General features: G+C 47.5%; 9 protein-coding genes across 9 annotated transcripts; 7 read left to right on the top strand and 2 right to left on the bottom strand.

Annotated features, from left to right (window-relative positions):
- Positions 1-80: 80 nt before the first annotated feature.
- FIESC28_00757 (uncharacterized protein) lies at positions 81-2,491 on the bottom strand (the record flags this gene model as incomplete). Its single annotated transcript, XM_031154908.1, has 3 exons — positions 81-716; positions 768-1,141; positions 1,534-2,491. The coding sequence occupies 3 exons, from the start codon at positions 2,489-2,491 to the stop codon at positions 81-83; spliced, it is 1,968 nt and encodes a 655-aa protein (XP_031021054.1).
- Positions 2,492-3,604: 1,113 nt separating this feature from the next.
- On the top strand, positions 3,605-7,161 carry FIESC28_00756 (uncharacterized protein; the record flags this gene model as incomplete). The annotated part of the gene is made up of 14 exons (XM_031154907.1): positions 3,605-4,322; positions 4,377-4,429; positions 4,487-4,959; positions 5,009-5,064; positions 5,124-5,338; positions 5,391-5,533; positions 5,582-5,945; positions 5,993-6,065; positions 6,127-6,185; positions 6,243-6,252; positions 6,301-6,507; positions 6,555-6,666; positions 6,720-6,811; positions 6,863-7,161. The coding sequence occupies 14 exons, from the start codon at positions 3,605-3,607 to the stop codon at positions 7,159-7,161; spliced, it is 2,874 nt and encodes a 957-aa protein (XP_031021053.1).
- Positions 7,162-7,257: 96 nt separating this feature from the next.
- Positions 7,258-8,449, bottom strand: FIESC28_00755 (uncharacterized protein; the record flags this gene model as incomplete). Its single annotated transcript, XM_031154906.1, has 2 exons — positions 7,258-8,232; positions 8,279-8,449. 2 exons carry the CDS (start codon positions 8,447-8,449, stop codon positions 7,258-7,260), a joined length of 1,146 nt encoding a protein of 381 aa, XP_031021052.1.
- Positions 8,450-9,014: 565 nt separating this feature from the next.
- Positions 9,015-12,289, top strand: FIESC28_00754 (uncharacterized protein; the record flags this gene model as incomplete). The annotated part of the gene is made up of 5 exons (XM_031154905.1): positions 9,015-10,337; positions 10,619-10,690; positions 11,198-11,281; positions 11,336-11,850; positions 11,905-12,289. The coding sequence occupies 5 exons, from the start codon at positions 9,015-9,017 to the stop codon at positions 12,287-12,289; spliced, it is 2,379 nt and encodes a 792-aa protein (XP_031021051.1).
- Positions 12,290-13,117: 828 nt separating this feature from the next.
- FIESC28_00753 (uncharacterized protein) lies at positions 13,118-14,020 on the top strand (the record flags this gene model as incomplete). The annotated part of the gene is made up of 1 exon (XM_031154904.1): positions 13,118-14,020. The coding sequence occupies one exon, from the start codon at positions 13,118-13,120 to the stop codon at positions 14,018-14,020; it is 903 nt and encodes a 300-aa protein (XP_031021050.1).
- A 1,954-nt stretch (positions 14,021-15,974) lies between these two features.
- FIESC28_00752 (uncharacterized protein) lies at positions 15,975-16,742 on the top strand (the record flags this gene model as incomplete). The annotated part of the gene is made up of 2 exons (XM_031154903.1): positions 15,975-16,380; positions 16,438-16,742. 2 exons carry the CDS (start codon positions 15,975-15,977, stop codon positions 16,740-16,742), a joined length of 711 nt encoding a protein of 236 aa, XP_031021049.1.
- Positions 16,743-18,257: 1,515 nt separating this feature from the next.
- FIESC28_00751 (uncharacterized protein) lies at positions 18,258-19,083 on the top strand (the record flags this gene model as incomplete). The annotated part of the gene is made up of 2 exons (XM_031154902.1): positions 18,258-18,719; positions 18,775-19,083. The coding sequence occupies 2 exons, from the start codon at positions 18,258-18,260 to the stop codon at positions 19,081-19,083; spliced, it is 771 nt and encodes a 256-aa protein (XP_031021048.1).
- A 925-nt stretch (positions 19,084-20,008) lies between these two features.
- FIESC28_00750 (uncharacterized protein) lies at positions 20,009-21,648 on the top strand (the record flags this gene model as incomplete). The annotated part of the gene is made up of 2 exons (XM_031154901.1): positions 20,009-20,060; positions 20,108-21,648. The coding sequence occupies 2 exons, from the start codon at positions 20,009-20,011 to the stop codon at positions 21,646-21,648; spliced, it is 1,593 nt and encodes a 530-aa protein (XP_031021047.1).
- A 1,005-nt stretch (positions 21,649-22,653) lies between these two features.
- Positions 22,654-26,046, top strand: FIESC28_00749 (uncharacterized protein; the record flags this gene model as incomplete). Its single annotated transcript, XM_031154900.1, has 7 exons — positions 22,654-22,672; positions 22,722-23,031; positions 23,674-24,261; positions 24,312-24,657; positions 24,713-24,875; positions 24,921-25,884; positions 25,938-26,046. The coding sequence occupies 7 exons, from the start codon at positions 22,654-22,656 to the stop codon at positions 26,044-26,046; spliced, it is 2,499 nt and encodes an 832-aa protein (XP_031021046.1).
- Between the last annotated feature and the right edge of the window lie 446 nt (positions 26,047-26,492).

Raw genomic sequence — 26,492 nt, 5'->3', positions numbered from 1 at the left:
TGCAGTGAGAGGTACTATAGAAAAAATATCAATTGAGCTCATGCTTCCATACAGTTTTATTCCTTAGTCTTCTTGGCTGATTACTCGCTATAGTTAATCAACTTCTTAACAGACTCGACAGCCTCCTTCGTATACTCATTCATATCCGTATTCTCGCCCTCAAGCCCATCGAAAACCTCCACACTCAACCAACTTCTAAACCCAGTCTTCAAAACCGCAGCGACCATGTCCTGCACGGGCAAATACCCACCATCACACGGCAAAGGCCTATAATCATGACTCCACCTCGCCCGTGGTCTGGCTCCAGACTGATCCTTGACATCCTCAATCGGAGGATCCATCTTGTACGCGTCAGAAATTTGAAGCAGGTAGATCTTATCCGCGGGAACAGTAGCGGCTAGTTCTTTGAGACTTTCTTCCCAGCGCTTTTGTCGCTCTTCGGAACTGGAGGAAACAGTAAGGCCGTCCGTTGTAGTGGGGTCGCCCCATTCGTAACCGGCTGTTTGGAAGGTATCGAGGCAGAGACCAACGTTGGGTCTGTTGGTCTTTTGGACGATTTGCCAGACGTCTTTCCAGGTTGGGGCGTGGGTGGCCCAGCACCAGTTTTCGTAGGCGATGCTGTAGTTCTTTTCGGCGAGGAGGTCTGCTAGTTCAGCAAGGTCGGAGGCTAGATCGTCGAAGGAGGATGAGATGCCTTCTGAATCAGATGATCCGACCTGGATACGTTAGTCTGGTGAAAGATGACGCGTGGGAGTGTCGTTGGTTACCTGGAGTAACGTGATACCAGCAGCATCCATAATCTTCATCCATCCCCTCGCCTTATCAAAAGCTTGTTGTCTCTCTTTATCGTGTGTTCCCTTCTCCCACCCCTCGAAATTGGCAAAAGGCTGCAACATCATAATCTTCAATCCAAGCTCATCCGTCAGGGATTTAATCTGCTTTCCGACATCGGCGAGCGTATCGTAATCATCCTCCTTCGGCTGTGATCCGCTGAGAAGTTCCCCATAGCTGATGATGTCGGGCATGGAAAGCTCAATTCCGTCGAAGCCGGCTTGGCGGATGGCGTTCAGCTTGTCGGGAAGACTGGCTTTGATCTTCATGGGAATGCTGCATGATGCGAATGAGATGGGGATTCGATCCGCTTGGTATTGGATCACCATTTTGGAAGTATTTGATTCGAGAATAATGGGTTGTGAGATGTTGATGTGAAGTTGAGATTGTGTGGATGTTGTTGTGAAAATGCATCTGACGATGGTTGACGTCATGCCGACCGTCATCATGGCTCCATTTATCGACTTCGAATTTGACGACACTTCAACGTAATTCCACCCTTTCTCAATCAACAGTGGGGCAGTACTAAATGACGGGACTTCAAGAATTGCAAAATAAGTCGTCAACTTTAATTCGAACACAGTATTTTTATTCCTGCCCACATTAAAAAGCCAGTAATACAGACTAGGTAACAATGGAAGAACCTGGCTAATCCCCTCCATTCAACGCAACTCTCATTACTCTCAGGCCCTGTCATCGTACCAACATGGAATGGCGGGACACATTGGAGTATATCTTTGGCATATGCAGTCGCCGCTATAGCCGCATAGGCCTCCCACTCCTTGTTCACATGCGTATCTGCATAGTTGCTGATTCCGCAGATGGCCATGCAAGGCAGTGTATTCATCAACCCAGCTGCCTCCTTCTGGAAACATAGAACGCCATTTTTTGCCACAAGCTCATCTCTGAATTTGGCCCTGTCGATGAAAGTGTTCCCGGAGGCGATGAGACCATGGTGAATACAAGGATCGCTCTCTCTTTCGCTCCTTGGGCCTCTCTGGATTAATTTTGCAGGACTACTGCCGCAACTTTCGGCACAGTTGAAGTCGTCACCGGCTGGGTGGACCACTTGCGGGAGGTAAAGCCGGTCGGAACTATTCTTAGGACGCTCGTAGCCTCCCTTCCGCAGCTCTGGATGCGTAAGCAAAACAGTATCGATATATTGTTGAAGCTGAGACCCAGTCTTTTTGTACTTTGCTTCTAGTTCACTCGCAGCCTGCAGAAGAATCTCCGGTGGTGGTTTCAAAACCCTCGTATTCAAAAAGGGCTGACCTTGAATCGCCTTACCAAAGTCCCATTGAAAAACGCCCGTGTGGCCATGATCTGGAACACTAACGACAACATCTCCAAGACGAATATCATTCTTTCTAGTGGGTGCACCGCCGGCGGTGCCAATGAACAAGGTAACCTCAACATTGACAAAACTACGGCGCAAAAGGGTTCCAGTCCTGGCAGCATTTACTGCGTCGGCCTTCCCTGGGGGCAGAACCGTGATGACAACGCTGTGGTTTCCCATGGAACCTAGGACATAGGTGTTGGTGTCTATTTTGGAGAGTGGGCTGTGACGAGGATGAGTTTTGTCGAGAAAGGCTTGTGCGGTGATGAATCCGGTCTCGGTTGCGCAGATCCAGCCAATGGTGTAGTTCAAGGGGTTCGACATTGTTGAAGGTGTATTATTGATTAATGTACTGAATAATGATATTGATGATTTGGCAAGCATTCCTAAAATGAAGCTTGTTTGTCAATTGGACAAAAGTGAGTAATTGCGAGTATTCGACAATTCAAAACCGGATATTTTAATTCATTTTGTACAACTTTAATCATGCCCATGTCGACTTAAAAGAGTCTAAGCGCTGGGCACCTGGGTACCCCCGGAGTGTCCCACGATCATGGCTAAGCGCCCAGCAAGCGCCAGCCTGCATGTCGGATGGACTCGTCCAAACGACCCGCTGAAGATAAAGCAACTCGGTTGATTGGACTAATCCATGATAACGTTCATTCCGACACGTCGCTTGAGTCTTCGTCAATCCTTCAGCGGACCGGATAGTTGACCGGCCTATCAGCTTTCGAGACTGTCACGAATATGGCCAGTTTGGTGGACGCGCTCTAACGCGTGGTCAATGTGGAGTTGTTCCGGTGTGCGGACCAATCTAAATAGACCCTTGTTGATTGGTTGAATACATTGGGTGAAGGTTGCCGAAAGTGTAAAAAGTCAAAGCGCAAAGCCCCTCATCGAAGTGGGTTCAGGGTAGGAGTCGACGTAAGAAACACGAACTTCCCCGATCTCGCAGATTCATAACAACGATCACAAATCAAGTTCCGTTGGGTGATATCGTGACAATTACTGGGCTATCCTTGCTACATCTTCACTCTTGGTAAGTTCGTGACTTGTCTTGCTCACCAAGAGGATGAACAAAAGTTGTAAGTTTGCACTAGCCTTGGTTTCTTTGAGGCGGACCAAAAGGTTGGAAAGCACTCTAATTTCGGCAATCCTCATAAAGCCTGGATTGAGGTCCCATCCAGGTATTTTAGTAATGGTGTTCCGATTTCAGGGCTGTGTTGTCATGTGCATGTGCTGAAACAATGGGTGGCTCTTCCTGTTGATTCCGAACCAACATGCATAAAAGTGACAACCAACAGATGCAACCGGGTCATAGCAACATAACATGAGCTATTTACCTCAAAGCGATACCCGCCATTCTTTTACCTCTGATCTTACTTTGCCCAGTATAACAAATAATAAACTCAGTTACTCATCTGAATTAATTGCAACATGACAAACGAAGCACCAAAGCCACCAACAAACCTTTTCCAGGGTTTATCACTGGGAGACTCACCACAACAGCGCAGTAGCCCCCAGAGAAAAATCGCGCCGTTGAAAAAATCAAGATACACCAGCCCGAAGGCCGACACCCCCAGCTCCGGTAACATCTTCCCGGTCGGCACTGGTTCCCAAACTCCTGCTGGCAGCACGGGTCAGGTTGAGTCGATCACCTTCTTTGCGCCTGGACCTGTGCTTCCGCGGACAAAACCAGAGCCACAGGCTACTCAATTGCAAGCACCGATCGCATTCTTCACTACCCCTCCTCCACAGGCCACTCGCCCGAAGGTAGAGGATCCTACTGCGGCACCTCTGTCTTCACTGCTTTCTCGATCTACTCCCAACAGTACTCCTCGCTCTCCACCCGTTTTCTCTTCGACGCCACAATCGGACTTTGTAGCATCCCCGACTCCCGAGCCTCCAGCTCTTGCAACTCCATACAATGCCGCAGCAGAGGCAGCACCGCCTCATCCTCTGTTCTCAGCAACCTTTCAAAATGCACTGAAACAAGGTCCCGAGATCGCTCAAGAGGCTGCAAGGGCTATTCAGACGTTGAGAACTTCCGTCGAGGATAGTAAACTTGTCAGATTGCTGGCTGAAGCAATGGCTTTGAGACGTTTCCGAGGGACTGATACGCGGACAATCGCCGTCCTAGGTGATTCGGGCGAAGGTAAGATGCCCAGATAGCGTGCTCTGTTTACTTACGTACTGAATATGTCACTAGGCAAGAGTAGTTTGATCAACTCGCTTCTCCATTTTCCTGGTGTTGCACAAACGGTACGTTGAGGTTCAACACCTTGTAAGATACTTACTAACCTCTGATCAAAAATACAGAGCGACATCGGATCCGCCTGTACCTCCGTCGTCACCGAGTATCGTCAAAAGAGACATAAGGACACCGCCCCCATCACCATCGAAGTCGAATACCTCTCCGCTTCCGAAATCCGCGATCTCATAAAAGAGCTTCTATGGAGTTATAGACAGCTATTTCTCCCATCCGTCGAGTCCGAAGAGACGTCTGAGCAAGACTATAACCGCTTTATGCGGGAGTCCGAACAAGCTTGGTCTGCTCTTTCCGCTGCATTCAAGCACAAAAGACAGTTTACCCAGAAGTTCGCACAAGACATGTCAGATGGCGCTTTGGAGAGGATCACGGACCAGTTGGTTCAGTGGGCTGGTGAAATCGAGTGGCCGACGGGTGGTGGAGACGGACTTTGGACGTCTACGGCACAAACGGCTGATGAATGTGTCGAGAAGACAAAACTGTTTATGCAAGACAGGTTTTGGCCATTCACTAAGATTATCCGGTAAGACCCTCCTCCTTTGCGACTCGCGTCTTGTCTATTGACTTTGTAGGGTGTATCTCGATTCACCAGTTCTAAAGACCGGTGTTGTCCTCGCCGATCTACCTGGTAAGTCTGCCCAAGCTCACTGCTATACAACTTCTCGCTGACACACGGGTTCCTTATAGGCCTCCAAGACACAAACCTGGCCAGAGTGAGAGCTACTCAGGACTTTCTGATAAAATGCGACACGATCATGATAGTAGCCAAGATCTCTCGTGCTATCACGGACCAATCTCTTAAGTCTTCATTGTTCTATGTTCTATCTCGTCACATGCCCATGGAGTGGGAACACTCTGGCACGCAGAGACTGAATGTTGCGGTGGTTTGTACCAAGTCTGAGGTATGCCAGTACTCTTCTGCCGCAATGATGGCGACTTTACTGACGCTAGCAGGAAATTAATCTTCGCAATGCGAGAACCGAGTTCTGCGGTCCCAACAAGACGATCTCTACCGAGACCATGACAAAGCTCGATAACGAGATTGAGACGGCAAAGTCTTCGGGAGACAGAGACAGGAAGAAGGCTGCAAAGAAGCAGTAAGTCGCACCTTCCTATTGTCTCAGCCCAATCTAACACTTCCCTAGGCAAGAGCTCCTCCTTGTCCAGGCGCGTAACGATCATGTCAAGCGGAACCTCCAAAGCGTCTACTCTTCTGAAATGCATGGACGAAGCTTAGACGTCTTCTGCGTATCTAACAAGTGGTACGAGAAATACTGTCCAAAGGGAAATACCAAATTCGTTGAGGCTAGTGGGGTGCCCGATGTGCGTCGCTTCTGTCACACTGTCACTGCAGATGCGCAATTAAGTGAAGCGAAGCATTTCTTGAAGTCAAGGTTGTCTGCGATGCTCAACACTTTCAACCTGTGGGCAGATAGTTCCCTTCAGAAGCAGGAGAGGGAAAAATTGGATGAGTCCATACGCACAAAAGTGAAGGGGCTTATTGATGAAGTGAGTTCGGGTTACTGTTTTACGGTTGGAATGCTAATAGATTACAGGTACCTAAGCTGGTTGACACCTTTGAGGAAGACTTTACCACGTGCTTCCAGGAACAGATTATGGTTTTCTTTGGTATGTATTGACTCCAAATATCGCTCCGAACGAGGGCTTTTGCTAATCCACCTTACTCAAGGTCGAAGAGGCGAGCATTGGGACGATGCTGCAAGTAAAGAAGGTCGTGAGTGGACAAGTGTAAGTTTCTAGGTTCCCAGAAGTGGTACACAGAAAATGCTAATCTATCTTTACCAGTGGCACTGGAGTAGGAATCCCACTGCTTTTCTAACGCGCAATCCTAACGACTTTACAGCTCAGTACAATGCATGGTGTCTCAACAACGGAGACCACCAGACCATGAAACGGGGCCACGAAAACTGGAATTCCAAGATCATCTGGAAAATGAGGATGGAGCTCGAATGTCAATGGGACCTCGTGGAGGAAGAGGTACCTGATGCTTTTGGCCAGCGGTTCGAAGCGGTTAAGAAACATTTGGAATCACTCAAGTCTAGCTTGTGTGGTAAGCCATGATTATGCGTTTAGTGGCTGCGTTGCTGACCGAAACAGATTCACTTCCGCAACGACTTGCGGATCCCATTGTCCAAAGCGTTACAGTGCAGATAGGAAATATTGAGTACTGGATGAGTCGAGAACAAAGGAAATTCCAGAACGAAGTCAGGTAAGATGAACCGCCTCCCCGTTATTGTGTGCCGCACGCTGATCATCTAAAAGGGCTATACGCAGATATGCGTCCGAAACAAATTATAACTCGTACATTCTCCAAGACATGGTCCCAATCTATCGGTCCGCCGCTAGTCAAAACGGTACACACCCACTCACCCGTTCCAGAAATGTACAGCTAACCATCCTGGCAGGAAGCGGTAAAGCCGCTCGTCAAAGATCAATTGTTCAAGGTCATATCGACCAAGGTGTCATCTTCCCAAAAATGGGAATTGCAATGTCCGAAAGCATGAACAAGTTGATCCAAACGACTTCGCAAACATTGAAAAGTAAGCTTCCTGGTATTCTTGCTACTATCAGTGCAGATCTGGACATCCTGTTCCAGAGATCTCTGGTGGCTCGTGATGAAACAAGGGATAGCAAGATTAGGGATTTCGCGACTGAAGTCAAGAGGTTGAGGGAAAGGCATGAACAGTTGCTGCAGGCCGTGTAAGGTATCCAGTGTTTAGATATTGATGACCCGTTGGAGAGTTCATCCGAAGACAGTCCTGCTTTGCTTAACATTCCCTTGGTCTTGACTATGACGGCATCACGGATCTGCCACACGATGAATGACTGTAAACTCCAAAATTATAAATACAAGATAGCCAAACAACATTATTCCTCCGATCCAGCGACAAAACTTTTCGCCATACCAAACGGTCATTGTAAGGGCTAGCGTAGAGCCCCAGAGGACGCAAAGCTCAGGGACGCTAATATTGCCCCCATCGAAATTTCCAGCGGTATCAACCATAACAATTCCCAGGCATAGCGACAGGAGGAAGACATTACTCCCCACGGTATTAGCCACAAGAATCCCTACATGTCCTCGGTTCCCGCTCAGGACAGCAACAAATTTCTCGGGGAGGGTGGTGGCGATGGCAAGAATGACGATACCGAACAGCTCATCGGACATGCCAATAGCATCTGTGACATTGATGGCGGCGTGAGAAAGAACATAGCCTGACAAGCAGATAGCTAAGAAGCCAAGGGCTAGAAACCCGATGTGGTATCCGAGGCTCCGTCTCCTTCGACGGTCGCGAACATTTGTGACCCCGGATATCTCAGGAGCTTGGTCCTGTTCAACTCTATCCTCAGACTCATGCTCCTCCTGTCTCGGCAGGAGGGGACTTCTGACAGATGTAGTCGATTCTATCGACGATGTGTCGCTTTCATCGTCGCTGCTATCACTATCCGAGCCCTCGGGGGCGGTTAGACTTCCTCGACTGATAGCCCAGCCTATGGAAATCAGGTAGATGGCAAAAAAGGCAACCAGGATCGAGCCACATACCAACCAGATGATTCGCTGGGAGAAGTGGATGATTGGAGCGACAAAGGTGGTGATTACAAGCAGGCACAACGAGTATATCTTAGAGCTCCTGTCAAACTCAATGTGCGAGGTCGTGGGATGAAACAACAGTCCGAGTGAAAAGGCGCCGAGGATATTCGATATAGCTGAGCCGACGATGTTTCCTACCGCCAGTGAGGGTCTACCCTGCGCAAGTGATGCGACAACGACAACGAGCTATGATGAGTTAGATAGAGGTGATCAAGTGGAGTTCAAGCGGTACCTCTTCCCATTCTGCACCGGCGGTAAGCAGAGCAATCACTGTGTCGGGAATGCCCGTCCGACTGGCGACGATGGCGGTGTGGTCGACGAATTTATCAGCACCGAATTCGAGAAGGAATAGGGTGCTGATGAAAACGGCGATATTGTAAGCGGTGGTGTCACCATTGGCCATATTAAAGTGGTGGAGGGAAAAAGACTGGAAGGGCAAAGAAATGAAGATAGAGATGGATGAGTAGAGTGCCGTCATAGAGTAAAAGCGGGGAAATTATTAGCATTTGATTGACTTAAGCCTTTAAGCCTTTATTAGGCTTAGTTAAAGTAGCTTTACATAGAATATAGACATACAAAATTGAACTCTATATACTCTAACGCTTTAGCCTTTATAAGCAGTAGGTCTATAGTAGTATCATTATCTGTTCTGTTAATTTAACGCACCCTATCTGCATCGCTTCTGCCACACCGTCAATGTATATATGCAGTTTAATGAAGTGAACCATTTTCGCGACTCCAGATTCTCTGTTACTTAATAATATGGATTTATGGCCGAAGAGCTCTGACAGCTGCATGCATGCACGAGTCAGCCAGCGGTGTGCACGAATCAGATCTACTGCAGCGTATATCTAGACTATATGACTAATCTTGATTTATTACTTTTCTCCACTTGTAACAACTATAACTGACACTAGAGCCCCGTCTTCTTTTCCCTTCCATTTCTCAAAATACTCAATTGACTGAAAATGACTTCCTATCTGCTACAGTTACCACGCGAACTTCAAGATGCCATCTTCACTATTCTAAAGCCTGATGATATCAAGAATCTTCGTGTCACATGCATCACATTGGCCAAGGCCCTTCCCTTACATTTCAACCGCGTCTTCATCTCGGCTAATTCTCTTAACATTCAAGTTTTCAACGCAATCGCAAACCACGAGGTTTTTCGCCATCAAGTGTCTGAAATCATTTGGGATGATGCGCGCTTGCTCGCTGGCTTCGAGCTAGCATGGGGAGACAATAGTGATACACAGGATGGAGTTCCGCTATGGTTCATAGAGGGCCGTTCGGATTATGGCGACCGTGGCCACTATGTCTATCCCAAAAACCACCTTGGTATCAAGGAGTCATGGGCATATTATAAGCCACTACTGGACGACCAACAACAGGTTCTCGCTTCGAACCTTGATCTTGAAGCCTTCAAATTTGGGCTGAGGCAGTTTACCTCTTTGAAACGAGTGACTATCACACCTGCAACTCATGGCACGCATTGGAGGACGCTATACAGAACACCTATGATTCGTGCATTTCCACCTGGACTCGACTACCCGTTGCCCAAAGCATGGCCCTACTTCGATGATGACCTGAAGATCGACGTGCTGCCATGGGTCTCTGATGGTGATGATAGGCTCCATCAGGAGATCTACGATAACGTATGCACGACTGAGGAATATCGAGCCAAATGGCGGGGCTTTCAGCTGGTTATCCGAGCCCTAGCCGAGTTTGAGGACCATGGCATCACAGAGCTTGTTATCGGGGGACACGAGATCCAGTCTGGACTGAATGCTCGACTCTTCGATGAGTGGTCCCCCGAGTATGGCGATCTCGTCACATTGTTGAAACGCCCTGGTTTTCGACACCTTGAACTTCACTTGTTTACAGGCTTTGTCCTTGAAGACCACAAATGCTTTTCTTACCGGTCGGGACTTTTGCGTGATGCTCTGGCGCATGCAGAAGATCTCGAGTACTTGAGCTTGCGCGCGAGTACATACATCGAGAATGGTGTTCCGGAGTTGCTTACTTTTGAAGACGAAGAAGATTGGTGTATGTGTCCGTTGCAAGACATCTTTCCTGTAGACCAATGGCCACGACTTCAACACTTTGGGATTTCCAATATGCTTGTTGATCGAGAGGATTTGATCGGCCTTTTGGCTAGTCTGCCACCATCTTTGAGATCGGTTGAGCTTAGCCACCTGGGGTTGAAATCTCCTCATGAGTACAGCGATTTAGTCCGAGATGTGCGTGACGTGCTCGACTGGCAGTCGCGGGCTCCAGGAAAGAGGCCCCAGGTACGGATGGCGGTCACGCCTGTTGACAAAACAACGATTGGGTATGGGATGTATGTTGAGGTGAAAGATACTATAAATTCGTATCTATATGAGAAGGGAGAAAACCCGTTTCCGAATGGATCTTATTTACATCGAGATGAAGGTGGAGTTCAGCGGGATTCTTTTAACCCGGATTTCAAGCTTCCCTACTCGAGTCTCTATTTACCATGGGAACTTAAACAGATAAATATCGATATAAACAATGTAGTTTAGTTACAATCTGGAACAGTTGACTTTAACAGTCTGGTTCCATCAAGGTCAATACTGTTCTCGTTTGTTATGGCCGAACAACCGCCGTTAACACGATGCATCTGGTGAGCCTAGTACAGTTGGATCACAAGCCAAACTGATAGTTTTTGAGGATATTTACACTTGATCCTAAGGTCAATCTATTTAGGCGATGCCCTTTTTAGGTCTGTAGTCGGATTGTCATTTGTACGCCATGTAGGCTGAATCATGAAATTGAGTAGCGACTCTTAGTGCTTCGAGAACTTTTTTGAATAGCTAATAGGTTCAAGTACGAATCGAGCTTCGACGTCTTGAAACTAAACCGTACCTACATGTGGGAATGATTAATATCTGAAATTAAGAGCTCGTGTCGTACCTGCATTACCCCTAAAACGACTAGGGCTTCAAAGACTATTGAACCTGCTAGCTACATCCGCTCAAGTCGCGCACCCTAGAGTCAATAGTTTGAGCTCGCTTGTCTTCCAGCTCTCAAAGAACCAAACGCGATAATAAAGAGGATGAATCGCACTTTCATTTCTTTTCATTTCTCTCTCTTTATTTACCATATTTCACTCGCTCATTTTTGGTTCCAGTCACTCTTTATACGCCCGTACAAGATGCGTGTCACTGCTACCTTCGGATCGCTAATCGTGGGCGCGAGCCTCTGTGCCGCTCGCGTAAGTGCTCCAAAACGCCCCCTAACGCCACAAGTGGAAACTGACAGCTTTAAGGCTTGCGCCCCTCATCCTCGGTCGACGACAACGTCGTCGCTTATCAGCGAAATTGGCACTACAACGGCTGAAAGCTCCGCCACAACGACTACTTCTCTAAGTGCCACTGAGGCCGAGTCCAGCATTGAGTCTTCTGTTATCATCGAAACTTCTACAGTCGAGTCTGCCACTACAGAGCTGGATTCGACTACCTCTGACTCAGAAACTTTGACTGTCACAGAGTCGGAGACCAGTGCTGAGTCTTCTGCCACTACTACTGATGGTATCAGCTCTTTCACTACCATCGTCGCGAGTACCACCGCTATTACATTCGAAGACACCGAAACCTCTACAAGCGTCGACGAAGCCACAACCACAACAGTCGAAGCTACCACGACTACAGCTGGCCCTCCCGTGATTACTAACCTCGTCCAGAATGGCGGTTTCGAGGACGCAACCATCGATCCTTGGGTAGTAGAAGGTGCCCCTTCACGAATCACCAATGACGCTTTTGCTCCCGAGGGTAGCCAGCTCCTGTGCGTCATACCATAATTCTAAATCACTGATGGATTCATACTAATGTTCCATAGGCGATTGGATGGAGACCTCGCCAATTCCGCCAAGGTCTGCCAGCGAGTTGAAGTCGAGGCTGGCTTCGAGTACACCTTCAAGGCGCAGGTTGCCCAGTATTGCATCAAATCGTTTGGGTCAAACATAGTTATGTGCGATGACGACGTCAATACCGTTCAATTATCCATCGCTGGTGTATATGTTTCCGGTGATCGAGGCATCGTCGGGTACAATATATTCAACGAATATACCTACACCTTCTCATATACCGGCCCAAGCATTGATTCTACAGATCTTTGCATAACTATCTCGCAGAACCAAGGCATCGGACCCGTGTTCTACCTCGATGGCGTTTCGCTCACGCGTGGGCGAGCTGTGCCTATTCCTACCCCGACGGATCCTTAGAGAGTTATATAGACATCGTCCTGGCTAGGAAACCTTGTTTCTCTTCGATATATGAAAGAGAGTGTGATGACCTGTTTGAAGCTGGCCAAGGTACCAATTGTCTCGGCCGAGTCAGCTCCTGCACGTCATATCACGCCACGCTCGATACCTGTTACCTATAATTCTACCACTCTCAACCAAGTCTATTTATTACGATTGTAGTAAATTAGTTCGATATAAGATACATAAATGTATGACAAATCTAGTGACTTAATGGCACACCCTTTGGGAGCTACCATAGCACTTCGGAGAAGAGCGTGTCCGGCGCTGAGTAATGAACGCCGGTGGGATGATAGACAGGTAATGGGTATCAATTGAGGTTGGCAAATGTTATTAAGCGGAAGAAGACAGTCGGATGTCGCAGCCGAGGGTCCCCACTCGGCGCTTCAAGCAAACTACGGTAAGGCGATCCACACGGGAAAGCTGGTAAGCTTAACCGCAACAGGGCGAGAAACCCCTTGAGAAGTGACCAAACCTTGAATTACGAACTTCCGCGTCGTCTCCTTGAACGAATCATTGCTAAAGAGAGGAGGTCTCGGAAGAGTGAACAATCCGAATACCGTGAATGTCTCCTAGAGATACTCCGTTGATTGGTAATTGCGAAATGCGACGAGGAGCCTTGAATCTCATTGCATTCCACACTGTTCTGGCTGCCTTCTCATACGAGCACATCATCTATTATGCTCTTAAATCAACCATAGGACTCCTCGCATTCATCCAAGTTGTTCTGTCCCGTACTTGACCAGCCCATTACATTATCTTCCCTGGCCTTTCCATCAACAGACCAGCATGTGTCCCATCAAGAACGTTGCAGCCATTGGCGCCTCGGGCACACTTGGTGCCGTCGCTCTCAAGAAGCTTCTTGAAGGGGACAGATTCCATATCACTGTCATCAGACGTACTGATTCTACCTCCACCTTCCCCGACAATGTCAAGGTTATCGACGTCGACTACTCGTCCCCAGAATCACTCAAGTCAGCCTTTAAAGGCCAAGATGCGATAATCTCACTTGTCCCTACCTTTGCGGTAGATACTCAGAAGGCTTTCATTGATGCCGCCATCGAGGCAGGGGTCTCTCGCTTTATTCCCTCCGAATTCAGCGCCAACCTCGCCAACCCCAAGGCCCGCACCCTCCCAGTCTTTCTTCCTAAAGTCAAGCTCCAGGAATACTTGGTGGAAAAGGCTGAAGCGTCAGATCTGACATATACCTTCATTTATGGTGGCGCCTGGTTAGATGCAGGCTCGCACCGAAGCTTCCTTATCAGCAGCACCGGCGACACAACCAATATCTACGATGGTGGTGATATCCCGTTTAGCGTATCAACGCTTGATACCGTCGCCGATGCTATTATTTCCACTCTGGAACATGTGGAGGAGACTAAGAATTGTTGTGTTCATGTCCACAGTATCGTGACGACTCAGAACCGTCTGCTTGCGCTGGCCAAGGAAGTGGCCCCGGAGAAGTCCTGGGATACGGTTCACTACAAACTCGATGACCTGACTGCTAAGTCTGACGAGAGGCTGGCGAATGGCATCACCGACTTTGATACCTTCCTGTCGTATATTTTGCGCGCTATCTTTGATCCTGCCTTTGGCGCTTGTTATGCGAAGACTGATAATGAGCTCTTGGGGGTCCAGAAGGCTTCGGAGGAGGACATCAGGGAGGCTATACGGGCCTTACTGAAGAAATGAAATAATTGTATTGGGGATTCACTGTATAGGTTATGTACATGAACGTTTGGCCATCTAAACCCTTCCAGTAGCGAACGCTTTGCAAGCCGTTTGGTCATTGGTCTGGCTGATGGACTTAGCATCGTCCCCCGTGTCCTGTACTAGACATTTAAGTAGAAACGCCAAGGAGAAAGGATTCCTAGCACAGCAACATTCATACAAAAAGTTCCGATTTAACCAGGATTGTTTTATCTTCAGATGACAACGATTGGCCCGGACATGTCACCGTGATGTCATGCTAATAACATCCCTCTTGGCAGCAATCCTTTGTGTCACAGCGCGAATCCTACAGGTATGGGCATATTTATATAGAGGAACCCTTCAATGCTCGTCGAACATTGCCTGCGACCGTCTCTTCTATCTGAACACGTCTTATTATATACGAGCAAATCTTCAACCGAACTTATCTTCGAACGACATGAACTCGATGAAAGGAAAGCGACAGGCTGACCGACAGGGTTATGTCCAACAGCCGCCCGAGTACGATGTGATGGACTATCAAACGAGACCACAACAATCACAGCCATTTCCTGAGCATCAGACAAGAAATGAAGCAGGCGTGAATCGCGATGTCGCCCCCTCTCGGCGCTTGCGACATTTGTTAAGCGGGAACTTTACCAATCGTATCTTTACGTTTTCGATGAGTATAGCGGCCATTATACTTGCCTCTATTCTGGTCCGCCGAGAAGGGAATGATTTCCGCATGTCGCAGAAAATGGTTCTTACCCACTACTCCGTCCCATTCTTCCTGTTTCCGCTAACGTAATATCTTACAGATAATTCCTTATCCCATCATCATGTTCCTCACAGCTAGCATATCTGCCGTTTCATGGTACAGACGCGATCCATTCCACCCGAAGCTCATGGGCCTGGTATTGGTAGTTGACTTGGCGATCTTAGGCCTTTCTATCGCATCCCACGTTGAGCTTCGCTCTAACACGACAGAACCGCCGATAGATGACATGACGTATGCGAGGAGGGCTTTGCTGGGATTGACGGTTGCAATCCTGGTGGTGACCGTGATTATCTCTCTGCGCAGTATCTTCCAGCTATCTGCCTGGGCACAGGGTGTCTTGCCTGGACCATATACACCACTCGGTGTTTGGTTCTGGGGTAGAAGTATTTGACGCAAGTTGTGTGGTAGATCACCCAGGAATACCGGCTGCAATAGTTCGGTCGCGTAGCAAATTTGCATTTCTCTGTTTATCAGTGGAGAAAGCAAAACCTGGGCGTATGTAACATTGCTCTAGACACTAATAACCCCCGTGTTTTCAATGCATGGGACAATTTAAAATAAGATACAAAGATATGAAGTTCCGGTTTGTTCATGTGCAACTGACCTAATATACCGATGTGCACGGTAAGTCGTAAGGTTGTTTAGGGTAGGTGCCTTGAACGAACCACAAGCTTTACAACTAAGAAGACACAAAATATTGATGTGTTTTAGAAAAAAGTATCTAGTGCCAGGTTATGGTGAGAAGAGCGCTCCGTTCTAGGGTTACTTACATGGTTGATGTCGGCTAAACAGTAATAAAAATTAGAGCAACCACATGTAGCCTGGCGATTGCACCATAAGTTCATAACGCGAGCTAATGAACTCTGCGGTTTCTCTTGTGGGCTCTCGTCTAGCCAGTGCACCACCGCTCAAAACGTGTCTATTTAATGTGGCTGGCTGAACGGTCTAGGCATGGGCGTTCGAGACAGACTAGCACTAAGTAGGAGAGAAAGAGCCCAAATGTGGCTAGCTGCGCAATGCAAGTGTCGTATCATTTTCGTCAATGATGCGACAAGATCACTAGATAGGATGGTACATTATCCCCAAATTTCACCATCAATTTATTTTCCAGTCTATCATTTCTTTCAATCAGCATTTTCTACCACTGTCAATATCTGACCATCGTTCCTAATCTTCACCATGGCTAATACTTACACCATCACCATCAAGAACAGGTCTCAGAGGTCGCAGAGCTTTTTGCTTTTCCAAGACATTCCCGAACCTGCCACATTCCAATTGGGGCAAGTCTTCGACAACGTCTACCAGCGGGCCGCGAAGATCGTGGACGACGCTCAAGTGACGTTCCAGATCTCGAGTGATGTTTATGCCATTCACGGCACGTCTAATAAGAGCCAAGACGGAGTGGTCGAGGTTAAAACCTCTGACTATATGGAGGTTAAACTGGGCCCAAACGGGTCGCGTTGCTACCTCACTACTGAGAATTCGTATGGTCGAGTTTCCAAGTTTGAGAAGGAAGATTACTCGACTCAGGCTGAAGGTGCCTTCATTATCAGTTCGGATAAGACGTTTCACTATTCGAAACCTAGTAAGTCTAGACTTATTATGAAAGTTAAACCTGTATTCTGACGTAATTCTTTCATAGCTAATATGTACTTTGGTGTCGGGGCCAAGATTCCTAGCACTGGCGAAATCATTCCCGTGCAAACATACAAGACCATTCCCGATGTTATTGCGCAGGTCTACCCCAGAGCCAGATACTATGTTGCCTTTGGCGACTATCAGCCTGGTTCCATCGTAGAACGAAGGGCGCTTGGATATGTCCTCTCTATCGACTTCAGTGGATGCGAGGAGCACAACGCCACTTTCATATTGGATGACGAACATGATTACATTGCTGATCCCGTCATGTATAAAAGCAACATAGTGTGGTCAGTGGCTCCATTCTAAGAGTCGACGTGGTTTTGCATCCGAGTCAACCATACGTCAGATCAGTTGCGGAGACTAGACTATCAAAGTTTAGGAGTGAGCTCTAATTCACGTTTCGGAACTATCAGTAATGCTACTCGCCACTCATATTATTCCATCACAGTGTGCTAGACTTAATCCTATCCGTAAAGTAAGGATAGTACCTAATGTAGTGCTTCACCAGGGTGAATAAACTTTCTATAATACTGCGAGGCCGAGTCAGCGTATCAGCAAAGAAAGAATTCTTTACAATTGTAAGAGCTCTTCCAACCAATCATAAGTCACGGGCGAATGGTTTAGTGGTATAATACTCCCTTAGCATGGGAGTGGTCCAGGGTTCGATTCCCTGTTCGTCCATTGTAGGCAGCTCAAAACTGCCATCATGCCTCCATTTTTTGCCTTTTTCTCTACATACTTTGATAAAACTAAAAGAGTGTCGTCGATATTCTACAAAGTCCAGATACAGTGAAGCTGCAACAAAAGCTACACAAGCTTATAACCACAACGACCTAAGAATAAGAACATTTTTAACACGCTCCGTCAACCACTACAACAACGCATCGACCTACTATCAAGGGACCAGCTAGACTCATCCGACGATGCAGGTGGAAAGAACGATATACTAAAACAGCTACATAGGGCTATAGGCACTGAAAAGACGTTGACATACACCCTCTTCACTTCGTCTGTGGACTTATTAATGATGTCGCTGTTTCCGAATTAACAGATCGCGGGCATCTTGGCCACCATACGGGCTTATTTAGTTCTCATTGCTTTGCAGAACAATAGTAAATTTCTCGAGAACGAGTATTCCTGCAGAAAACTGCATCTTTGTCCTTCGCTACTCCCACCGTCCGCGCCTGTGTAAATGGCTCGGTATGACCTCGGTTCTGGCGCCAAAGAAACTATTGAATGCATGTTTCACAACCAATCACAATCATAGTCACACCGCTAAGTTCAATTCACAAAGGCTGCGAGTAGAACAGTTGGTGCATTTCTTATGAAAAACCACAATCAAATCACATCAATACGTATATTTCAGATTGGTCCGTTCAGGATGCATTTTACAGCTCGCAGACTTGAATAGTATCTGCAAATTTAATTGTGTTGCTGAACTGTACGACTTGATGACTAACCTTCAAAAACCTTAAAATAGTATCTGCAGTAGAAGGGCTCAGGGTTGCCTGTCATTCTGGGCTATCCACCCACACAAGAATAAAAGAAAGAAATGATGCGCATGGTCTAGACTCGGCTATCCGAATGGCCAGGCAGAAGTGAGGAATCTAGAACACAATGGTCTCACTAATGTCCAATATCCATCGACTGAACAATTTGCAGTTATCCTACTTCGGGTTGAACGTCAATAGCAGCCGCTTTCTTCATCTAGCCGGATCGAGCAACGGCTGCAGGCTTACTGTCCGGCTGTTGAGGTATATATAATGACTCTCGCTCAATCTGGAGAGATTGTCGCCCAAGACCTTAAAAAACAAATTCATCATGTCGGAACCGACCAACGCTGTGGTACCCCCCAATCCCAACGGCACGACGACTGATCCGGGGCAAGGCACTAAAGTGTTGACGGCGTCCGCCCTTCCGAACAACTATACCACCTTGCCAAAGGAGCAGCGGTTAGCCTGGCTGGACACGCAACCTTCACCATGGGACAATACCATGTCACTCGGCACCGTCTTCAAACGTGCTGAAACTTTCAACGCGTCTATGCACATTATATCAGACGTCTTGGCCACTTTCAAGGCGAAGTACGCTTCGAAGTCATCACAGGACAAAGGCCGTAAGGCATTGTTTGCCCTGATCCAAGCCTTCAATACATTAACCTACACCTTGGGCAACGCGCAGTATGCGGACTACCATCTTCTTCTTCAAGATGGCACAGTGGGTAACCAATTGGAACTTGAGGCAGGCCCATTCATAGATTTATCGGCAGATGAACAGCCAGCTGTAAGTATCACCATGTTAGCCTCGGAGGTCGTCCAACTAATGCTTCGAAATTCAGTCTCTCTTGGCAGGCTTTGTGAAGGGGCTCCAGCTCTTTGTCGACGAACAGCCAAAGCTGTCGCAGGTCAGCTTCGGATTGGGCAGCATGTCAGCTGCTGATATTATCATCGCCAATGTGGAAGCGGGGAAGAGTTTCCTTAAGTTATATACTGATCGGGACAGGGGGCTCTCGACAGAAGCGCCAGTCCAAGATCCGGATCAGGGACAGAACGACACAGATTCCAAAACATTGTTGAGTGCTACTGAGGAAAATGTCACTTTACCATTGCCTAGAGTTGTTAAGCCTGGTGCTACTTTGGAACTTTGAGGGAAAATGTGATACGTCTTAAACAAGGTTTCAAGAATTAAGTCATATCGGTGCTTACTGCTATCCACATCTCGTTGACCCTTTTCGATTTCAGTTCAACCACTTAGTCCAAAAGGATGCATAATATCATGGCTACTATATTTTTTAAATCGTCAACAACAGTCACAAGAAACCTATCCATCGTTCGCTGACTCCGATGTCTTCAGTCCCGAAAGTATTGAAGTTGGAGTAGCTGAAACCCTTTTGTCAGCTCTTTAAAACTTGTGAAATGTAGTAAGGAAGGATGGAAGTGCGTGCCAACCACAGTTCAGACGCAGGTCTCCGTGGTTGTGACGGGAGGACGGGACTTCGGAAGTATCAGAGGGCAGACCTTGGAAAATTCTAATGGTATGCGATATTAAATAATTGTTCTTTTTTTGGAATCTATGAGACTGCAGTAGAAACGGTGCTTACCAGACGGCTATGCCCAGTCGGTGATGTTGCATTCATAGACCTCCGTTTTTCCATGGAGAGGTGTCTCACGTCGCAACGACTATCAAACACACGTCCAAGACGCCCAATAAGCTCACAGCTGTTGCGACATTCACCGATGTCATATTTCGATCCCTTGCGTCTCAGCTTGTCATCTTTAGTAAACCGTCGAGACATCTCTCATGGTGGCTGTTCAGCTTTACAGTCTCGACTGTTTAGAATCAGCTGATCCCAAGCCGAGCTGAACCTCCATTGAAACAGTGGCTGCTAGGACTTTCTGCCTGCCAGCAAGGGGTGAGAGTTTTGAAGGCATGGGGATTCTGTGCCTTGGGGATTTTGACTATATATAACACAGCGAGGTCCGACTCATTATACCTCCCGCATCAGTACAACTGCTCCTCTCCTTCTTTTCCGCACACTCAAAGTCATTCATCTTCAATTGTCACCTTTCATTATGTGTCCTACCAATGGATCCGCCAATGGCACTAGCAATGGCTCCAGTAATGGTACCTCGAGAACTTCATCGGCTGCACCATCAAGACCCTTCCTAAAGAAGAATGGCAACCTGCCGCTGCGACGGCTGTAGCCCAAAACTCGGCAAACGCACCAATGGTGCAGATGCTGCGCCAGAAGGATACTGGCGGTGGTGCTCCCGATCCCAGCCCGTTGGCTGTCCTTACTTCCAAGTACTGGGGCACCGCCAGCGTCCGTCTCACCGTCAGTTTCACGGACGGACCCGAGTCCGCTCTTCACGCTCGCATTCTGAGCCACATGAACGCCTGGGGCATATACTCGAACGTTGAATTTGTCCAGGTCGCTTCTGGAGGCCAGGTTCGTATTGCTCGCAAGAAGAACGATGGGTACTGGTCCTTTCTTGGAACAGATATCCTGCACATCCCTAAGAATCAGCCTACCATGAACCTCGACTCTTTCACCATGGAAACGCGCGACTCTGAATTCTATCGTGTAATCCGTCATGAGACGGGCCACACTTTGGGATTTCCTCACGAACACATGACTAGTGGCATCGTCAGCCGTATTGATCGTGAAAAGGCTTTTGTTTATTTCTGGGAGACTCAACGGTGGGACCGGGAGGAAACGACCGCTCAAGTGCTAACTCCGCTGAAAAACTCAGCCTTAATTGCAACGGAGGTCCCAGACCCAACCTCGATCATGTGCTATGACCTTCCGGCCAAGATCATGAAAGACAACATTGCTGTTCCGGGAGGCAACGACATCAACGAGATCGATGGGAAGTTCGCCGCGTTTCTCTACCCAAAATTTGCCAGTTGGCAGCTCATCGACAACAATGTCCAGACCGCTTCAATCGTTGTTGATGACGCCGATCTTTACCAGCTTCACAAGTCTGGTTGGGTGTGGAAATACACCGGTACTCCGATGACGGGATGGCAGGCTTTGGACAACAAGTCAGCTACGAAGAAAATTGCCGCGGCAAATGGGAAGCTCTACCAACTTCACAAGGACGGCAAGATCTGGAAGTACACTGGCACTCCAATGACTGGTTGGCAGATGATCGACAACAATACTGCCACTGTCGAGATTATCGCCGGCGGTGGTGACCTCTACCAGCTTCATAACAATGGTCGTATCTGGAAGTATACCGGAACTCCTCTCACTGGATGGCAGGAGCTTGATAATAACCCGGCGACAAAGAAAGTCGTAGCTGCAGGTGGTAACCTCTACCAGCTTCATAAGACAGGCTTGATCTGGAAGTATACAGGAGTCCCGCTGACAGGATGGCAAAAGGTGGATGAGAATACTGCCACCGTGAACATCGCTGCTCGAGGTAATGACCTCTATCAGCTTCATGACTCGGGCAAGATTTGGAGGTACACGGGTACTCCTATCACGGGATGGCAGATGCTAGATGATAATTCTGCCACCAAGGATATTGTGGTTGGAGCAGGTGGGATCTATCAGATTCACAAGGCGGGGTCGATTTGGCGTTATGTCGGTCCTGCGATGATACGATGGAAACAGCTCGATGGCAACGCCGCTTCCGTCTCTATTGCTGCTGGTACTGTTCTCTATCAGCTTCATAGCTCTGGTCTTATTTGGCGTTACATGGGATGAGGATGCATGGGATAAGGGTAAGAAGGATCGAGCTATCGGAGATGTGAATCAATTCAACAAACACCAATTGCAGCTGCCCGATGATCTAGTTGGAAGGGTGATGGCGCCTGAAAGTTGCAAAACGTCTCATGGCCATTGCTCTAATTCTCAAACCGCAATCCCCGGAGGTAGAGGGAAGATGGAAGGTATACCTCGTTTTAGCCTTATGTGTCTACATATCAAGTAATTCCATCACCATCACCAATCAGAACGTCGTCAAATGAAGGAATGGCGCTATTAGCGATATGTAATAGGTTGTAGCAGTAAATGGAGTGGTGCAAGTGTCTATTGCCAAGAAACGCCTCGCTGTTTGTCATTAGTCCTTTTCACCCAGCTGAGGTGAAAATGTGCCTTGGCATTAGACCATTTAACGCCACGAGAAGCTCCCTGATTTTGAATAAAGCAGACGCCATCTCCCTCTTTTCAAATCCCTGTTGTTCTTACAATTTCCTCCAGTTACTTGAGGTCGCAAATCATGGATCCGGATCTGATCGGCTATACGACTACTGATGGAACGGGTATAGCCCTCTGTCACCATCACAAACACCTCACACTAATCCCATATTAGCAACCTCCTTCACATGCCCCGATGGGTTCCCGTTTCGCACAGGCTATACCTTTCCCGGTGATCTAAAGGAATATGCTCATTGTGATCGATTCACATCTTCAACTTTCTCGTATAAGGGATACTATGTCGCTACAGAATGCGTTGGAAGTTCATTTCTATTCACGCATTGGATTGTTCAAGGAACAAGGTCAATGGGATATTCCGGTTCCTGGGGCTGGTAATTAGACCCTTCTCTGTTCTACTGACGCGGAAAATGCTAATCTTGCGAGCGAAGTGATGGCCCATGTACCTCAATTGAGGTCTACAAGTTTTACAACAGTGGATCTGGTGCTGGTCGCCAATGGCTCATCAGTTGCCACGAATTACTGGAGTTTCCTAAAGGGATTAGTACTGTCTTTATGGAATCGCCTAGAACCTGTGAGTCGGGGTCTTCCAGTACCTCAGTTCTCGCAACTAATACTATTAGGGGCACCTACCAGCGTTGAGTCTACGACAGAAAGCGAGACATCAGCCACGGAAACGGAAGATAATTCAACCACTGAGTCCGAGGCCAGCAGTAGCAGCACTCCGATAATTGCCTCTCGCCCTTCGAAAGCTGCCGAAACGGAAAGCCCCATCCCCGCCGAAGTTGGATCAACAAACAATAAGCCCAGTGCGGGTGTAATCGCCGGTGCTGTTGTTGGCTCACTTGTTTGCGTAGCCATTATCATCGGTTGTCTTATCCTGGCCTTTCGCATGGGAAAGAAAGGTCGAAGAGGGAATTGGCTTTCTCGTTCGTCTCGTGAAACCAAGGAACCTGTTTCAATGATCAATCCCATCGTGACAAGTGCCGATCAGCCAGGACTTATACCGACAAGGGAGGACATGGATCCAAATCTCCCGCCGACTTATACCTATGGATCAAACAGAACAGAGTTAGCAACGCCGAGGGAAGTATCTGAGCTCCCCTCTGCACAGTTAAGATAGAGATCAAGTTAAAGGACCCTGTTAACATATCGAGTTACTTCTTGACTTCTGTGCATAGAAGGCCGGGAACAATGCGCCGCCTGGTGCATGGGTATTTAGGAGATTTCTTTATTGGGCTAGGAAGAAACCTCTACTTCTTACGCGGCAATGAAACAGGGTCTGTATAATATATATCCTATTACTACTGCATGAGGTAGGTGATAGGAATCGCGGTCCGTGCTTTGGTCTTTGGCGATCTGATGACTAGCTGTTACAAACCTTGAATAGATACTGCAGCAAAACGCTACCGACACTATTGTTATTGATCCCAGTTAATTAGCCGTCCTAGCCTTTATACTTGGGGTACTGCTACCCTCCATCTTACAGTCTGCTTTATGTAGACCTGATTTCTCTGTTCGCATATTCCGATGTCCAGTAATCTTTCAAGATTTGTCTCCACTTAACCGAACCAGGTGGGAGGTCCAAAATGCAGCCCGCAAGCCACATTGTAGCAAGGCAGACTTCTACGCAACGTTGCACAAGCAGGCTGTGCAAGAAGCCAACATACATGCCCGATTTCCCCGCACCAAACTTCAATCCAACCCTTCAAACATCACCTTTTGTAAAATAGATATGGATCCCATCGCGGCTGTTGGACTTGCTTCCGGAATCTTGACCTTCATCGATGCAGGGACCAAAGTCATCAAAACAGCCTATGCTATACACAACTCCCTTGACGGCGTGCTTGATGAGAACAGACACTGTGAAAGTATCGCTGGTACCGTTCAAGACGCAGCTTCGAGGCTGGAGATTACCGGCATCCTCGCTTTAACAAAGGAACAACAATCACTTACAGACCTTGCCAAAAGATGCAAGGCAATCTCCGAGCACCTCATTCAGCTGTTAGACAAGATTAAGCCGAAAGGGAGCTCATTCAAGGCTTTTAATTCTTTGCGGCATGCAGTCAAGGCAAACAAAAACAAGAAGCTTATTGGTGACCTGGAGAGCCAGTTGAACGACTACCGCGATCAGCTTTCTCTCGCACTCATCGACATCTCAAGGTATGCATACTCCACAGACATTAGTTGTGGCAGCCACTAATTTCTCATAGAGTTCAAGCAGCTGATGGCTTCAGTCAGTTAATCTTTGTAGCCAAGAACAATGAAGCTAAGCTGAAAACTTTGATACAAGCTGTGGGACATCTTCGCCAAGGGCAACTTTCCGCACAAACTAGCCCTCCTCAGGAGCTTCAGCAACTCCTCGTGGTGGATACTACTGCACGACACTCAATGTATCAAGACTTCATCCTCAATTGTCTCATTTTCCAAAGAGTCCATCACCGATATGAGGCTGTTCATACTGCCCACGAAGATACTTTCAACTGGATTTACGAGCCTATTGACCTTGTAGACTATCAAAATGACCGGCTATATTACGAAAAAGAGCAATGCCAAGAGGTCTGAATATGAGTTATATATAGCGAAACTGAGCTGACTATCATCTACTTTATAGATGCAGACTAAATCTCGAGACATGTTCCTATCCTGGCTTTCTTCTGAAGCTCCATCGTCCCCTATATTCCACATTTCTGGGAAACTAGGCTCTGGAAAGTCTACCCTGATGAAGTTCCTGTGTTCCCATCAGAGAACAACAGAGGAACTCACCACGTGGGCTGGTAAGTAATTTGCGATTTAAATGGAGCTGATAAGTGACTTCGCAGCAGGTGCAAGGAAACTTGCATTTACGTCGTTCTTCTTCTGGAGAAACGGGTCAACGGCAGAGAAGACACTAGATGGACTTTGTCGGTCAATCCTTCACTGCGTCCTAGATGAGCGTCGTGACTTGATAGCCAAGGTCTTCCCCATCCAGTGGGAAGAAGCGCAACAAAGTCCGTGGAAGATACAGAATCGCCAAGAGATTCCATCACGAGAAGTACAGTACGCGCTGGAAAAGCTCCTCCAAGACACTGGACTTTATCAGCATCACAGGTTCTGCATTTTTATCGATGGTCTCGATGAATTTGAACCTGGATTGCAAGATGGCCTGGATTACGCCGATTTGGTTGATATTCTCCGCCGTTGGGCAAGCCATGCCAATGGCAATCTCAAACTCTGTCTTTCAAGTAGGGAGGAACCCGTTTTCCTGGCAGGCTTTGCAGATGCTCCCAGCTTCCGGCTCCAGGATTTAACAAGATTCGATATGCAGAATTATGTTCGCAGCCGTCTTAGTGACCTGACCGATAATGATCTCAAGGATGAAATGACTGTTGAGATTCCAGGGAGGTCGTCGGGTATCTTCCTCTGGATATATCTTGTTGTCAGAAGTATCCGCGGGAAGATGACTCATAGGGCTACCAGGGAAACATTAAGGAAATACCTCCAAACATTACCCCAAGGCCTCGAGTCACTGTTTCATCATATCCTTCAGCAACTTGAACCAGACGATAAGCGAAAAACCCTACAGTTGATCAGCTGCCTCCAAGTTACTAAAACCTATGATTTGGACTTACCATTAACCGCTTTCTCGCTTCTGGATGTCTACAGTCAAGATTCAAATTTCTCATTACGAGACGGCCTTGAGGATGAGATGTTACCAGACGAGTCAGCCCTCGAAGCACAACTTCGGGGTGCCAGTGGCGGGCTGATAGAATGCTGTAGCGGAGAGGGTGAACAAAAGGTGATGGAGTTCGTCCATCGATCTGTTCCGGACATGTTTCATAAGGACGCCAGATATCCAGATCTGACTCGAGAAATGGACGTGGCCCTGCGTGGCATCAATTGTATCGATTTGATGTCACACTTGTGCTTCGCTGCCCTTCGACTTTCAATGTGCGACTCAGAATGTGAATTCGATCAGGACACGTTCGGGGATACGACGGCAACAACCTGTCATGCAATAGCACAAGCGCGGCTGATATTTAGCATTGACAAACCGCCGTACCTGTTCCTGGAGCTTCTTGAATCCTGGATTGAAACAGATAGACTCAGAGAAGATTCAAAAGTCTGGCTAGACATACGTCACCCTCATTTCTTCTCCATGAAACCGGTTGTAAAAACAGCCACGAGTGAGACACTCCCAGGTTTTCCATTTATTCACCCTTATTGTCTAGCAGCGATTGGGGATGGAGGTTATATTGACTGGAAGCTTAGCAATAATCCATCCACTCTGAATAACTCTGTAAAGAGAGCCATGGTTGGTCATTCACTTCTTATGTCTGACAACTGGGAAATGTTTTTTAGGTACGGTATCTCTACAGGAGACACCATAATACCTTTGCTCCCCATTATCAACG

The sequence above is a fragment of the Fusarium coffeatum genome (assembly GCF_003316985.1).
Source record: "Fusarium coffeatum strain FIESC_28 chromosome Unknown BRIP53273_contig_21, whole genome shotgun sequence".
NCBI classification, from domain to species: Eukaryota; Fungi; Ascomycota; class Sordariomycetes; order Hypocreales; family Nectriaceae; genus Fusarium; species Fusarium coffeatum.
Note: the sequence above shows the minus strand (reverse complement) of the source record. Positions and strands in the feature narration are given on the sequence as shown.